Genomic DNA, 16,220 nt, shown 5'->3' with positions numbered 1-16,220 from the left:
TGCTTCAGGCTTCACTCCGTGCCTAGTTACTCCTACTTTATTTGCACTTGTAACAGGCCTAATGAGAACCGCCAACGACTAATGAGAAGTGTTTGCTGAGGGTGGGTTTTGTAAAGCTTCTCATCTTGACAAGGCAAAAAAGAGAATACATCTGAGAAGCCACCCAAGATCCCATAAGATGTGCTTCTGGCATAGGGAAAAAACTGCCCATCTAATAGCACGAGGCCCCAAGGGTAGGACTGAATAACGGTGCAGCACAGCTGAGGCAGAGCCATCGGGAGAGGGCTAAATGCCTCTAATAAGGCAGTAGAGTTTGGAATAGTCTTTTACAAAAATGTTTATCACCTGAGGTTAAAAGACATCATTTTGGTAACCCCCACAATAGCTGTCGCGGATCCACTGCCTACCCTTTGCCTGGCGTTGGCAAATTCCAGTGTTTCCAGACCATGGCCTCAGAGGGCTGGGGCCAAGGAGGCGCTTCCTGGAACGGGCGTGAGACCGGGCAGATGGGTTCCCAGGCCTGCCACCCCAGCAGGCCACTTTTAACTATCAGTGGCTTCCAGCTCCTTTCTAAAATTTCCTTTGAAGCGGGATTCCATGCCAAACCTAAGTTGGAGAACTGCTGCATTTTCTTATCGGATTCTTGTAGCAGCCCTCAGAGTGAGCTGGTTTGCCCCCTTTAGACAGAAGCACAGAGAGGAGATGTGACTTTACATAGACTAGTCCCATAGGCGCCTGTGAAATGCTGGCCCTGCCACACACAAGCTGTGACTCTGGGCAAGTTACTGACCCTCCCTGGGCCTCGCCTTCCTCCTCTGTAAGCTGGGGGTATCAGAGTCGACTTCACAGGGCTGTTGTGAGAATTAAATTCGATCATGTTAGTCCAGGAGCAGCACGTACAGGCTGATGGTGTTGTTCACTGGCCGACAGATCTTGACTTGGGGCAAACACCGACATCCAACAAATCCTGACGTTAGAGCATTTGTGTGCGGCTCCCTGCTCCCTGCCTCTGTCCTGCAAGCCCCCACCCAGCTCTGGCTGGAGGAGGGGCCGGACTTGGGGGCTGGACTTGCTGCCCCTTTGTCAGCTGGGCTCCCTGGTGTGCAGGCAGCCGGGAAGGATGTGAGAGCCCCGATGTGCCCCATTGTGCTCCAAGATGCTTGGCGCTCTCCTAGCAACCAGCCGGGCCTTTGTGGCAGAGTAGGCCCAGGAGGGAGGGGCCCCGCTCAGGGCCTGGCAGGGGTGGGCGGCAGAGCCAGGGGCCCAGGGCATCCAGAACCCCCATCCCCTCTGGAATGGAAATTACTTTTCAAGTGACATCATCCCTGGCCCATCTCCTCCTGGCAGTCAGGGCTTGGGTCCTGGCATCCAGAAATGTTCATACCCATAGCACCGCACCCCAGCTTTCAGGGATCCCCAGGGAGGGGGCTCCCTGTGCCAAAATTGCAGGGGGAAAGGCTGGTCCTGGGAATCCCAGCAGGGCTGCGTGCGGGTGAGTGTGTATGTCAGCGTCCGCTCCCTTCGGTAGCATCCATCTACTTAGTGTCCACTTTGCCACAAGGTTCACGTGAAGGTACATCTGAGTGTGAGTGCACACCTGTGTGCAGGCACGTGTCACGTACAGCTAGGTGTGTGTGCTCGAGTGCGTGTGTGGCGGGTCTACACGTGCCTCTGTGTGCCCTTGTATGTGCCACACCGCTGTGCTGGTGTGGGGGCAGTGCACGTGTGTGTGTGCAGGTGCATTTGTGCGATCTGTGCGTGCACGTGCCTGGGTGTGTGCACTGTACGGTAGAGGACAGACCAGGATTTCATGCCCCTTGTGCAGAGAGCAGGCCCCCAGCTCCTCTTTGGTTTGCCTCAGGGGCCCAGCTTGTAAGCCCCCATCCTTCCCTGAGCCTCAGTTTCCTCCCTTGCAAAACAGGGGCCTTGTCCTCCACAAGGGCCCTGCGGAGAGGAGACGAAGGTTTTGTGAGCCGGGCCGTGCGAGAGGCTGAGGAAGGCCCCAGGGAGGGGCCTGAGAGGTTGGACCCACATCCTGGGACTCTGAGGAGGTGGGGACTCCCCCGCTGCAGCGGAGCCCAGGCCGCCCTCCTGCACAGGACTTCCCAGGCCTGGCCCCGTAGCTATAGTGACCAAGACAAAGCATCCCCCAGACCCCCCAGGAAGAATTCCAGGCCGGCGCACACGTGAATCCACTTGGACAAAAGCAAAAACCTCTTGGTGAACGGGGTCTGGCTTCACGAAGCCCTTTCAGCTTGATCTGGGAACGCTGGGGGGCGGGGAGGGGGCAGCGGTGGACACATGTGTTCCCAGATGCCCAGCCACTCCCCAGGGACGCCAGAGCACCCCCAGCCCCGCAGTGCAGGCAGGGTGATCACCAAACGGAGGGGATGCAGGCAGAAGCCCTGGGTCTCCTTCCCTCTTCTCCACCCAATCCACTGGGCTAGGGTCTGCTGCCCCCACCCCACGTCCCCGTGTCGAGAGCAAGGACACAGTTCAGTTCAACCCACTCAGTAAGTTGCACCCCGCAACTCGCGCTGGGATGTAGCCCACCACACGCACAGAGCCTCAGACACAACCCCTGGCTCGCGCGGGACAGCTGCCCAGCCTCACAGCTTAGACGTGCCTGCAGCCCACAGCCCGTAACCTGCGCACAGCTCACATGAGAGCCCCCAGACTCGGGCCTCACAGGCCAGCACAGCCCAGCCCAGCACCCCTCCAAGACACACGCCCACCCGTTACCCGGACCCCGGCCGGTGGCGGTCCCCCCACAAAGTCCCCCGCAACCACGCAAGCTCCAGGGGCCCCCAGATGCGCACCTCCCTGCACCCTGCAGTCGGGCCCGGCACCCACACGGACACCCCACGGCCTGGGGTGCTGCCCTGGGTCCCGCAAGGCTCGGCCCCCAACTCACCGACCGGGAGGGCGAGGGCAGAGCCCCCGAGCAGCAGCAGCAGGAGAGGGGCCGGGGGCCTGGGGTCCCGGGTCCCAGGCCGGGCCAGCGCCATGGCAGCGCTTTGCTCGGCGGCTGTGGGAACGGGCGGCCTGGCTGGCTCCACACCCCCGTCTCCCTCCAACCAGCACTAATGCCGTGGACAGAGGCCCGGCCCCTCCCGCCTGCCCCTCCCCCTCCCCTCCCCCTCCCCACCCCGCCCTCCCAGGCGGCTCCACCTTGAGTAGGGTCTAGAGGAGGGGTCTGACCCAGCCCGTTCCCCAAGCCCAGGGCTCCAGACTCCAGATGAGGCCTTGGGGGCCCCCATGTGTCTGACCTTGTCCAAGGGCCCACCCTTCTCTCCCTCCTGACCTCCCCACCCCTTTTCCTCCCACCTCTCAGGTCCTGCTGCCTCAGCCTCCTCATAGACATTTCTGTTCTGGGGGCTGTTCTTCTCACCAGATGATACCAGCTACTCCCAACTCCTCCGTGATCCCACCCTGCCCACCCCCATCTTCTCTTAGCCCAGGCCTCCCTCCCCAGCCCAGCCCGAGCTCCCCTCCCACCTCCTCTCTGCTGGAAGCCCCAGCCCCTCCCACTCAGCTTGTTCCTCCCAGCCTGCTCCCTCCCAGGGCTGCCCACCTGAGAAGGCATCCCGCCTCCCCCCCCACCCCTCCAGCACCCCCTGCAGCTGACGCCTCGCTCCCCACTCCCCACGTTCAATCCACTGCGAGCTCCTGGCCGCTCCTCACCTCCGTGTCCCTCAGTCCCACCCCACCTCTTCACTCCCATGGGCCCCACACTGCCACACACAGCCCCTCTCACCCCTGCCCTCAGGATGAGGCCCCCGGCTCCCCCGACCCTCACCATCCCTTCAACCGCCATACTGAGTCTTTTCTATTTCTCCCCTTTGGCCTAGATCTTCTGCCTTTGCTGTTTACAACTCCAAAAACCGCATAACGATCCAAGGCAGCCCATTCTAGGGAACTGGCAGCTCTAACTAAGCAGCAAGCTTTCCCTCTCCACTGGCTGGGAAGTCCTTCCTGTTGTCTAACCTTACAGTCTCCTGCTGCACTTGATGTTTGCTTGCCCCAGGCTGGAGAGGGAAATGTTGTTTGGGTGGAGAGGAGGAGTTCTTGCGGGGACCTGGACCCAGGAATCTAGGTCATCTCAAAGGCACTACAACATCAAAAAACAGCCCATTCTTCCACTGCCCTCAGCTCCAGTGAAAGGAGAATCCCCTTGCTGAAAGGACTTCCTGAAATGAGCAGCTGGCCCCTGTGCCTGTTTGGCACAATTCAGTGACCATGGACTCAGGCCACCCAGGCCCTATGCTGGGCTCTGGATGTGTCCCTGACACCTCGAGGGCACAGTCTGGAGAGACAGAACTGAGTAAATTGGTGGAGCTCCAGGCTGAGCTTGAGGGATGGGCAATGGCCCGTGGAACTTCCAGGAAGGGAAGAGTGGGCGTCACACAGGGCATAGGCAGTGGCGCTGGTTCTCCAATGCTGGGGAAGTGCTCAGAGAGGACACCAAAGGCCTGGGTGGACCCCTTGTCCACATCCCTGCTCCCTCTCCACCCTCCAGTCTTGGTCCTTCTGGGGTAGGAGTTGCTTCTTGGTTTCTGGAGCTCCCCATACTCCCAAATCACCTTTAATTCCCTGCCTCTCACATATACCAGGAGCCCATCCCCCTCCACATGGCGGCCCCTCGCCACTCTGTTGGGAAAAGCACAGTCTCATCAGCCGAATAGATCCAGGTTTGAGCCCAGCTCCACCACTGACTAGGGAGTGACTCCAGCACGTGAATCCCTTTTCTGGGCCTCACTTTCCTCATCTGTAACATGGGGGTGATGATGAGTTTAAGCAGCAGTGCAAATTCTCTTTATTCTGCTTCTCAGAGATCCAGGCAGCCCCAAGCGGAGAACAGGAGGACCACGAGGCTCCCACAGCCCCCTGGGTCTCTGGATACACAGACACAAACACGCACGTTTTTACAATGAGCTCCGAGGTCAGAAGGGCGCCTGAGCTCTCCTTCCAAGCCCCGCCCCCTGCCCCTGCCCGGGTCCTGCAGCCGCCACGCGCCACCTTGTGGCCAGAACTGGGAGTGTCCTGCGAGGTCTGTGGAGCACCCAGGCGAGCGATGAGGACACCGAGGGAGGGACGCGGGAACTAAACTGCACCCGCAGGAGGAAACAAGTGAGCGGGAAGGAGGGGCCCGGGAGTCAGGTGGGCGGCAGGCAGGACTGAGGTTAGACAGGGCCGATCATCCTGACGCACTTCCTGGCCTGGATCTGGAGAAGAGACAGTAAGAGTGGGCCAGCCCCTCTGAGAAGATGGTCCCTCAGGAGAGTCCACTTCCCCCATCCTCCCGACCTGGGGGTGGGGCTGAGGAAGGGGAAAGGAAGCCAACATAATCTCATCTTACCTCCTCAACGACGCTGCAAGGTCAGCATTGACCGCATTTTACAGATGAGGAAACTGAGGTTGGGGGAGGTGAGATTGGCTGCTCAGTGTCCCACAGCTAATCAGTGCAGGGGTGGGATTCGCCCTGGGGGCTGCCCAATGCCACCCCTTTTCCCTCCCCAGCCTCTGACTGTAGGTTGACTAACTGTGCTCCATTCAACTCAGGAATGATTTGCTGCCTGCTCCCTGGTCAAGGGCACCCAGTCCTGGGGCAGGTGCCCACCAGCCTTATGGAGATGTGACAGTAAAGTTTAGTGGTTTGGTAATGCCTGCTTTGGCATCAGGCCCCTTGATTTGAATCCTGATTCTGCTCTGTGCCCTTAGGCAAGGTTTTGTTGGTCTGTTTTTACTTTTCTGAACCTTAGCTTCCCCATCTGTAAATTGGGGTAATACCAGTATCAACCTCAGAGTTCTGTGATGAGTGGGCTGCTGCCCGCAGGGCCCAGGTGGGGGAGGGGATGGTGGGGGAGGGGATGGTGACGCGGGGCTGCTTCCCACTCAGGAGAAGCCTCCAGACTCTTCCAAGGTGACCTCTGCCCTGGATGCCCCCACCAGGGTCCTGCACCTCCCTTCTCAGGGGCTGTGTGATTATTCTGTCTGTCCCCTGCTCCCCAGCCAGATCCACCCTCTTCTCTCTCTGCCCTGCTGATCCTCTGGCCTTCCTCACGGCTCCCTTCCCCGGGAGGGGGAGGCAGCAGGAGCAGGGAGGGGGAGGCAGCAGGAGCAGGGAGGGCTCCCGCTGCTCTTTCTTCCTGCACTGGGTGCACCGCTGACTACAGCTGCAGCGGAGGCCCCTCTGCTGCTTCCGCTCTCACTGCTCAGGTAATGCTGTTCTCTCTGTGGCCAGCTGCGGGGCCAACTTCAGCCCTGACCTGGCTGGGTCTCTCCGAAGCCTTCCTTCTCCACTGTCATCCACTCCCTCCTTCTGGGAACCCTCTCCCCTGGCTTCCCTCCTACCTGCCTGGCTGTTCCTTGCTCGCTTTCCCCCCAGAATGTTGGGGTGTGTCTGGGTCTGCTCCCAGCCCCCTACCCTTCTCAGACGACCCTCCCCGGGTGAACTTCCTGACCAACCCAGCTCTCTCATGAGCCCTCTACCTGTGGTTCTTAACCCTGTTTCAACTCCCCCTTGGTAACAAATATCTTATATCACTCCTTATTACCCGGAAATGAAATGACGTGCGTATGCATACAATTCCCCAACAGAAAACGATCCCAATGCCCGGACTGAAATATCAGAGCGAGCCATTGTAGGCTAGCGGTGAAGTGCACAGACACTGGTTCAAATCCTGGCTTCTCCACTTCCCAGCTGTGTGACCTTAGGTAAGTTACTTAACTTCTCTGTGCTCAGTTACCTCCCCAGTCAAAAAGTTTTTTGTTTTTTGTTTTCTCTATGCAGCACTTTACTGCATAGAGTTGTTATCAGAATTAAATGAGTAATTATTCACGAAGCATTTAGAACAGTGCCTGGCGTATGTTACAAGCTGAGTGAGTGTTGGTTAAATTTAAGATAATGGGTCTTTCAAGTTGTAAATACTCTTACTGACTACACTAGAAGACATGATAAAATAATGAGAAGCTTGCACCTATTCATAGAACCCCCCTGAATGCAACAGCCCCAAATGCAGACCTATGCACGGTGAGGTATTGGCAACTCAAATACCACAAGCACTGTTGAAATTAAGTAGGTAATTTTCCCAAATGGTGGCAACCCTGGGTAAGGTTCTGAACAAAATAAAGAGCAATCTTCCTTCAATTTACATGGACGCTGTATTTCTGGCAAATTCAGTGTATGTTAAAGCTCAGAGTATTCATGCAAAAGTGCTCTTATTTCTGTGCAAGCCAGACCTGGGTTCTGGGCTCAGACACAAGTGTTTTTCCTTCACGTGAACATCTGGCAGGACATTCAAAAGTCAAAAGGCACGTGGAACTTTCTCCATGGTGTGGAATGTCCTGCACGTTGCAGGGCAGCCAGCATCCAGGGCCCACCCACTAAATGCCAGTGGGGCCCCCAGTCATGAAAACTGAATGCACCCCCACAAATTCCCCAAATGGCGCCCAGGAGGCTCCTGGGTTCTACACCAGCTGCCAGAGGGACTTTTCCAAATCCCAGACTGTCGACTCCCAGTTACCCTCAGGCCAAGTCCAAATTCCTGAACCCGATGCCCAAATCCTCGTCATGCAGCTGCCGGCTTACCTCCACAGATGCGGACCCATACCACCAGCATACCACCCATACCACCCTACACCCAGCTGTGCCACGTCCCCAACCCCAACTGAACACACACACGCGCGCATGCGCACATGCACACGCACACACGCGCACGCACACGCACGCACACACACACTCCCTGGCTGGCTTTTGGCTGACTAGTCTTTGCTCTTGGGCTCTGCTCCCTGGAAAGCCCACCCTGGTTGAATGCTGTGCTGACCTCTGGCTGATCCTTTAAGACCTGGCATCACTTCCTCAGAGCAGGCTTGGTTACCCCCAGGCTTGGTTAGGGCCTCTTCTGTGCTCCCACAGACCCCATGGCTTTGATCGAAGCCCCGAGGACTGATTGACCATGCCCTGTTCTAGTTGCCAGTATAGATGGCTGTACCCTCCTGAGCAAGGGCACGTAGTAGGTGATTAATACACAAGCAAGGTCCATTGAGCCCTTGCCCTTGGGAAGCTCACATCTAGTAGAAAGACAGACGCACAGACAGTGCTGGGAGGCGGTTGCTCAGAGCCTGGTGAGAGCCCTAAGGACAGAGAGGCCAGCTGTCGGAGGGCAACTTCCCAGAGGAGGTAGGAGTTTTCCAGGTAGAGGGGAGGCAGAAGACATATCTGGCTGGAGACCCAGCATGGGCAAAGGTCAGGTGTGGGAGAAGGCATTGTGCCATCGTACCTTCAGGACGGCAGACGGGTGAGTATTGCCCGAGGTCAGATGTGGAGGGGCTGTGATCCGAGGTGAGGCTGGGGAGTCAGCAGAGGACAGTTCATGAAGAGCTTGTAAGGTACCAAGGAGGTTGGGCTTTGTGCCGGGGGTACTGGGGAGCCATAGAAGGGGTTAAAGAAGGGGGGTGACATGATCAGGTTTGCATGTGGCAGAGTGTCCTCTGGGAGGAGTGTGGCAGATGCACTGCAGGAGGGCAAGAGTAGAAATATTCCAGGGAAAGGTCATGGGGTCTGAATTAGGACACGGAGGAAAGTAGAGGACAGGGATGAGAGTGGGCATTTGAGTGGCAGAAAAAACAGAATATGGTGTCTTCTGGGGCTGAGAAAGAGGGAGAAGGCTGGAGTGTGCAGGATGCCTCGGGGAGGGGGATCCAGAGCCCCGTCCTCTCCACTCTAAAGGACAGCCTGCAGGCCCCTCTGGAGACACTAGAGGGAGCTCCAGGATAGGCCAGGCCCCTCTCCCACCAGCCGCCAGCCTCCACCCGCTTCTCAGAGGGGGACTGGACCCGCCCCACGGCTCAGATGTAGGCTCTGGGGTTCCTGCCAGGGTCTGGATCAAGCCCAGTGGCTCACAGTCTCGGGCCTGCCTCGTCCTCCAGCCACTGGCTTGCAGGGGTGGGGGGCCATCTTGCAAGGGTGGGCAGGTGGAGACAGAGGTTGGGGATTGCAGGCAAGAAGGACTGACAGCCCGTCCCGTCGCACTCTGTGCCCCATCTCCTTCTCCCCGTGGGAGTAGGGGAGCGACCCATCCAAGGTCACACCACTGTCACAGCAGTTAGGGGATGGGAATGGACCAGAGCTCCCCAGGTCAGAGCAGCTCGGGAACTGGAAGAGTACAAGCCACTTGTCTACCCCCCACCCTTCCTACAAAATCCTGGGGTTGGAGAAGGGTCCCGTGAGCCACCTCCCACATCACCTGGGACCCCCAGAGGCAGGGGAGATAGCATTCCAGGCAGAGGGGGTCCATGGGGAGAGGCATGGAGGCAGGGGGAGGCTGCAGTTTCCAGGAGTAGGGCAGAAGGCAATGTGGCAGAATTGCAGGGAGCAGGGGTGGCCCAGAGGCGACCGGGAGGATGGGGCACCATTAGGGAGGCTGGGTGCCGCCAGGGAGAAGGGGGGAGCCTCGGTGGCAATGCCAGGACAGCTGGGCATTTGCGATGGGTGGAAGGATCGCTCCGGCTGCAGGCAAGGGAGTGGCAGAATTACAATTTTTGGAAAAGTTCTCGGCCTCTCCAGTTGAGTCTAAATAGTACAATCTTTTAAACTTTTATGAAAACAAAGAATGAATAACAAATGGAGACACTGAAACAGGAAATCCATTTACTTTTGAATCTGATGGAAAGGGCAAATCGAAACCCAAAATAATGCTAACAGGATTTTAATAACCTGTAACAAAACCTGCCCACAACACCATCAGAGCTCACTTCCAGCTGCCTCGTGGGCTGAGCCAGGAGCCTGGAATCCGGAATCCGAGGCCTCGTGAGCAACAAAGCTTCCCAAGGGGAGACTGGGGCTGAGATGGGGCGGGGTCTATATGAGGTCACACAGCAGAGCTGCACCTGGAGCAAAGACTCCTGACTCCCAAGCTCGGGTCTCTCTCTGTACACTCCTGTGTGTCTGCACACATCACACACCAAACACACACACACACCCCTCACAGGAAATGCTCTACAAACTCAGATACGCAAACACCTGGACGGATGCAAGATTCCACAAGCTCACAGATTCACTCACATAGACCTACACCTGCCTGGATAGAAGCGTGCAGACGTCCCCATAGTGCACCCCGAGAGCACCCCAATATATACAGGAACATGCTCACCTTCATACACAGGTGCTCACGCATGTACATCTGATCATCCCAAGTCTAAAGCTCAGATAGGTATAGACACCCACGCGGAACCCACACCGCCCCCTGCAGACAGCCGCAGATAGACACAGGATTCAGAACTACGCCTCAACGCACGTCTACAAACACACCACTCACACATAACAGACGCACAGACTCCCATTCGTTCACAGACACACACAGTCCTATGGCCACAGGCCGACACTCTGGGCTAAACAGCCAGATCCCATGCTCACATCAGGGTCAACGTGGAGTGTCCAGAGACCACGCCTTGCCTCGGCAAGGGCCTGGGAAACTGAGATGGGCAAACTGCCGCCCGCTGTGGGAGCCCAAGGACCACACCCTTCGGAAGAGCCAGGGTGGTTCATTGCAAGTGCGCAGGCAGCTCTGTCCCCCAGCCCCGGCTCCGCCCCCACCCCCTCCTCACCCCAAAGGAGTGCGTGAGCGGGTGTGTTCCAGTGTGTGCTATGGGGGCGGGGCAGGGCAGTGGAACAGTGGAAGGAGAGAGCTCATCTACCACACCTGGGTTTAGGATTCCTTCCCTCCCTCCCTCCATCTGATATTTAATGAGGACCTTCTGTGAATCAGGCAAAAACAAGATGTAGCCTCTGCACCCAGGAGTGCTGTCCAGGGGTGAGCAGGCACACCAGAGCTGAGCTGTTGTTACATTACAGTTGTGACGATGGCTGTGAGGCCCCAGAGACACCTGGGTTCCATCTGGGGCTGTGGGACACTGAGCGATTCACGTCCTTCTCTGAGCCTCAGATTCCTCACCTGAGAAATGGGAACCACAATCTCCCTGACCACCTGTTGGATTTGTTATTAGAACCAAATTCAATAGTGGATGTGGGGAGAAAGGGGAAGTTTCAGTAAAATAAGAGTGGGATGTTTATCAGACACCAGCTGTGTGCCAGGCCCGTGATATGGGAATGTGGATAAGTGCACAGGCCCTGGAGTCAGAGAGGCCTGGCTGGGTTCAAATCCCTGCTTTTCCAGGACTAGCTCTGTGAGCTTGAGCAGGTTACTTAACCTCTCTGAGCTCCTACTTTCTCACCTGTAACATAGGTATAATAAGGATGCCCACTTTATGTGAGTGCTGTGGGATAGCGCCTGTAAAATTTTTGGCCTGAGGCCTGGCACAAAACAGGTGTATCAGCTCTCCTTTATTTGGTCACCTACTAGCACCTACTGTGAGCCAGACATGATTCGAAGCACTCTCCAAATTCTGCCTCATTTAATCCTTCTAACAGCTCTATTATCCCTGTTTTACAACTGAGGAAACTGAGGCACAGAGAGGTCAAGTCACTTATTCAAGGTCACACAGCCGGTAGGAGGCAGAACTGGAATTGGAAGCCAGGTCTGTAGGCCTCTCTAAATCTATCTACAAGGCATGCACTTTCCTCTTGTAGTTCAAAGTCCTCCTCCCCTCTCCCCAGCAGCAGCCCCTGGTAAATAAATCATCCAGTAACAGTTTCTAATTCCCAGACTTGGTTGCAAATGAATTATTCACATGGTAAGGCCTTCAAACCGCTGGCTGGGCCTCATTACCCAAGAAGGGCCACCCGCCCAAAAGATGCCACTCCCTCCTCTGGGCATGGGTCCTGGTGGGCCAGCCAGAGGTCGCCAGAGTTGGCAAACTCCGGGGCCCTGCACCAAGAACTGGGCAGAGCGTCTTTCCTCCTCCCATCCCCAGCCTTTGCTTTCTAATAAGCTCATAGCCTGGTGTTGTCAAGAGAACAGAAACTCTGGACTCAGGCAGTCCTGGATTCCAGGCCTGGCTCTGCCCTAAGCAGCTGTGTGACCTCAGGCAGGTGGCCTACCCTCTCTGAGCCTCTGGGGAAGGCTGACCAGCTGGCCCCACTTCACACTTTCTCTTCTCCCTGCTTCTGTGAGCTGAGGCCTGCGCTGCTCAGCCAGGCCCTGTGCTGGAGGCTGGGGACAGAAATCCTGTCCTGTGGGGACGTCCAATCTCCACGTGTCATTCTTCTACTCTCAGTATCCGGCTAAGACCCTGGTCTGACCCAGAGCCCTGAGGCGGGTTGTAGGGGATCCTGGAGGCTCCAGAGTCCCCTTCAGGGCCGATTACCCACCCCAGCTGCTGATGGCTCACGGGGTTACGCCCCCTGCCCGGGGCAGCTGGAGGCCAGTGCCTGACTGATGTGAGGATACAAAGGCCCAGCTACCAGTTGAGACTGGGACAACTGTGAAGGGTTGTCACAGCTCCAGGGAACCCTGCAGGGGCCTCTGTTGTAACCTCATCACCGGTCAGCCTCTCTCTCCCTGCCCGGCCCTGCCTTCCCGTTTCCTTCCAGGTGGACACGCCCCAGTAAACCTGCACACAGTCCTCCAGCTCGGAGTCGCTTTCCAGGAACCCAGCCTAAGGTACTTGTCACAGACAGAGCCCAACCTCAGCATTGAATGAGACCCAATCCAGGTCACCAATACTCAGTACTGCTTACAGGCCGAGCCTATGTCCTGCCCCGGTCCACGCTCTGATCCTGGTCCCAGACTGAGCCCTGCTGTCGGTCGCAGTCTGCGCCCTGACTTTAACCTTAGACCTGGTCCCAGGCTGAGCCCTGATCCTGGTTCCAGATTCAACCCTGAGCCTGAACGGAGGCTGAGCCCAAGTAGCCCATGGAAGTCAGAGGACACTTAAGACAGAACTACGGGACAGTAAGTGGGAGGTAGGAAGGGACTGGAGTCTGGCTGAGACCGAGGGTAGGACCAGAGTAAACCTCACCGGAGGAGACCGACTGACAACCCCGTCAGCCATGACGGCGGAGTCACAGAATCTCACTTCCCAGAGAGGTATTTTCAGAAACAACTAACCAGGATCTTCTTCGTGAAACAAAAATATGAACCAGGAATGATAAGAATCATCACAATCACTGCCCTTTCTCAAGCAGGGAGTGTCCTGGGCACCACGGAATCATACATCATGACCCTGCTGTCCCCTCAGGACAACCACGTGGGGTTCTCTCGTCACCCATTTGACAGATGAGGAAGCCTCAGCTGTGGCAGAACCAGCATTCAAACCCTGGACCATTCTTTGCTTCTGTGGGATCTAGGCTCAGGCAGGAACTGGTCTCCCAAAGAAAGGCCCCCATATCCCCGAGCCTGCCCAGGGCAGCAGGGCAGTGAGGAACAGAGTGGTGGGCAGTCTGTGAATCTGTGTAACTGCAATCAACCCCAACTTCAGGCAGGCCCCCGCTCCTCTCAGGGCCCTCCGATTCATCTGCTCTGGTTCCCACACCCATCTCCTTGAGACAGGCACGACGGTTATAGGCACAGATGAGGAAACAGGCCCAGGGAGGGGACACGGCCTGCCCAGGTTTGCAGAGCTGGGATTCGCTTTGAGAATTCCTGATACTCAGTCTTCCATCCTCTGTTCATCTATATGGAAGAATGAAGGCCACAGCCAACAGAGTGAATGTTTGGATCCTCCAAAATTCATAAGCTGAAACCTAACCCCCAATGTGAGGGTACTTAGAGGTGGGACTTCTGGGAGGTGATGAGGTCTTAAGAGTGGAGCCCTCAAGAATGGGATTAGCGCTCTTATAAAAGGAGCCCCAGAGGAGCCCTGGCTCCTTCCACCTGTGAGGTTATAGCGAAAAGATGGCTGAACCAGGAAGTGAGCTCTTACCACACACTGAATCTGGTACCACCTTGATCCTGGACTTCTCAGCTTCCAGAACTATGAGAAAAAGTTCTGCTGTTTAAAGGCACTCAATCTGTGGGATTTTTTTATAGCTGCCTGAATGGACTAAGTGGCTAAGGCAGCCACTTTCCCCATCTGTTCCACACTGTTGATTCTTCCATCCATCTATCCACCCATCCATGCATCCCTCCATGCCTCCGTCCATGCGTTTATCCATGCATCCCCCATCCATCCACAGCTGTGCAGTGAGCATCCTCTAGGTACCAGGTCTGGGCTGGGTGTGGGGACAGGGTGGGCAGGGCCTACCCTTTGTGGCACGTACAGGCTGGCAAAGGAGCCACGTATTAAACAAACACACTCACAAAAAACGAATGCATCACCCTTGTGCTAAGCGCTGGGAAGAAGCAGCCCAGGACGCTGTGAGTGGGTGTAACAGGGACCGTCTCTCCTGGGAGTGTTCCCTGGGCCTCAGGGAGCTGGTAGGCAGGAAACCTGCTGAGATGGCCCTGTAGGCTTGGCCTCAGGGGACAGAAGCTCCCAGAAAAGCGTGAATAATGCCCCAGCTGAGCCAGCTGGCTTGGTGGGGCTGTAGCCAGCCCACTGGCTCCTCCAGCAGGTGGGGTCCTGGGGGCTTGGCTGCAGCAGGAAGTAGGTCAGGAGGTGAATGGTGGGTGGGGGCCTTTGGAAAATCTCCCCCCCAGATTTGCTTTGCAAACCGTGCCAGCTGGGTCCTGAAGCCTCCAAGAACTGTATCAGAGCTTTAGGAGACAGGAGAAAGGTTATTTCAGGAAGAAGGAACGGCATGAACATCGGCATGGAGGTGGGAAACAGTAGGCAGACCTGGGACAGTGGAGCAAGGAGAGGAGAGGGGGTGGGAAACTGGGTCTCGGCCCTCGGGGGTTTCATAGCACCCTGGGGAGCCTCGGGTCCCACCAGACACCAGTAACAGTAACTGCTGCTGTTGTTGAAAGCTGACTACTGTGTGCCCAAGGAGGGTCACGCTGGATCTCATTTCCTCCTCACTAGATCCAGTAAGGTGGTTACTGCTTGGTCCCTTTTTACAGATGGAAAAACTGAGGTCATGGTGAATTCCCTGGAGGTCCAGTGGTTAGGACTCTGCACTTTCAATGCAGGGGCGCAGGTTTGATCCCTGGTCGGCAAACTAAGATCCCACATGCCGCACCTCACAGCCAAAAAATAAAGATAAATAATTAAATTAAATTAAATTAAAAAAAGAAAAACTGAGGTCAGGAGGGGTGCAATCTGTCACCTAAGAGCACAGAGTTAGCAAGTAAAGGATTAGCCCATGCCCTTAACCCTCACCTGTCGTGCCCTGGAAACAAAGGGAGGAAATCCAGACACAGGGTGGGCAAGGCCCACACTGGCTCCACCTGTGGTCTTGTCCATCTCTTGCCCTAAACAGAGAGCTTCTTTACCTCTGTCACCACATGACACGAGGAACAGAATTGGTGCTTAGAAAACACTGTGAATGAATAATCAGCCTAAGAGCAGACACTCCTAAAGTGCTCACCATGTGACCACGAGCCTTTGAGGTAGGTACTATCATTACCCCCATTTCACAGATAGGAAAACTGAGACACAGCTGGGAAATGGTGAAGCCGTGATTCACCAGGCAGCAAGTACGTGCATAAATTAATGAACTAATTGATGAATAAATGAGCGTGAGCCAGGATGAGGGAATAAAGGAGAGAAAAGGTGAGTAAGCATGTGAGGTTTTGAAGGAGTGACGGAGCAGCCAGGGTGAGAGGTTGGTCTTGCAGAGTGGAGCAGAAGTGGAGGCCATCACCGCTGTTCCACCTCCAGCTTCCAGGAAAAGGCCCCATTCCCCTCCTCTCAGGGAGGCTTGAAGCCTTTCCACGCTGTTGCCCGGCAACGGTGCCCTTGTTACCGCCCACCCCCCCCACCGCCCCCGGCCCCACCCCACTTCAGTCAACCAGAGCTGTGGGGCTGGGGCCCCTGGCAGGTGGGGTCCCGGGCTGGGGAAAGGAAGCTCAGAGGCCGGAGAGGTGGGCCTGGATGGGCTTCAAGACTGGGAGAAGAGCCCTGAGTCCCGTGGGGAAGGGCTGTTTAGACCAACCTTTATTCTGAGGGCATCTGCCTGGCACAGGGCAGGTGGAGATGCCCAAGACTGCTCATGGCAATGACCACGGGCCTTGAGTTGGAAGTCCTGATTGGAGGAGATCTTGGATGACTCACTTTCCCTCCTGAATCCACTTCCTCATCTGCAGAATGGGGATACGGTGCCTGCTTCCCAGAGGGATGGTACGAGGATAGGACCGGCACGGGAAGGCTTTGCACTGGGAGGGGACGGGCTATTTTTATAAGCAAGGAGTGTGTAAACTAGCTCTAGAGGACAAAGA

General features: G+C 56.4%; 1 protein-coding gene and 1 long non-coding RNA gene across 2 annotated transcripts in view; one reads left to right on the top strand and one right to left on the bottom strand.

Annotated features, from left to right (window-relative positions):
- CRB2 (crumbs cell polarity complex component 2) overlaps positions 1-3,067 on the bottom strand; it is a 21,400-nt gene extending 18,333 nt beyond the window's left edge. The window contains exon 1 of the mRNA XM_033858563.2: positions 2,915-3,067. Within this exon, the coding sequence (XP_033714454.1) occupies positions 2,915-3,008 (94 nt within the window). The 5' untranslated portion in view covers positions 3,009-3,067. The remainder of the gene's footprint in view (positions 1-2,914) is intronic.
- LOC141279005 (uncharacterized) overlaps positions 1-16,220 on the top strand; it is a 22,772-nt gene extending 6,552 nt beyond the window's left edge. The window contains exon 3 of the long non-coding RNA XR_012332660.1: positions 6,601-16,220. This is a non-coding gene — a long non-coding RNA (uncharacterized lncRNA). The remainder of the gene's footprint in view (positions 1-6,600) is intronic.

The sequence above is a fragment of the Tursiops truncatus genome, chromosome 6, assembly GCF_011762595.2.
Source record: "Tursiops truncatus isolate mTurTru1 chromosome 6, mTurTru1.mat.Y, whole genome shotgun sequence".
Taxonomy (NCBI): Eukaryota; Metazoa; Chordata; class Mammalia; order Artiodactyla; family Delphinidae; genus Tursiops; species Tursiops truncatus.
This window is presented reverse-complemented; position numbering and strand designations above follow the sequence as displayed.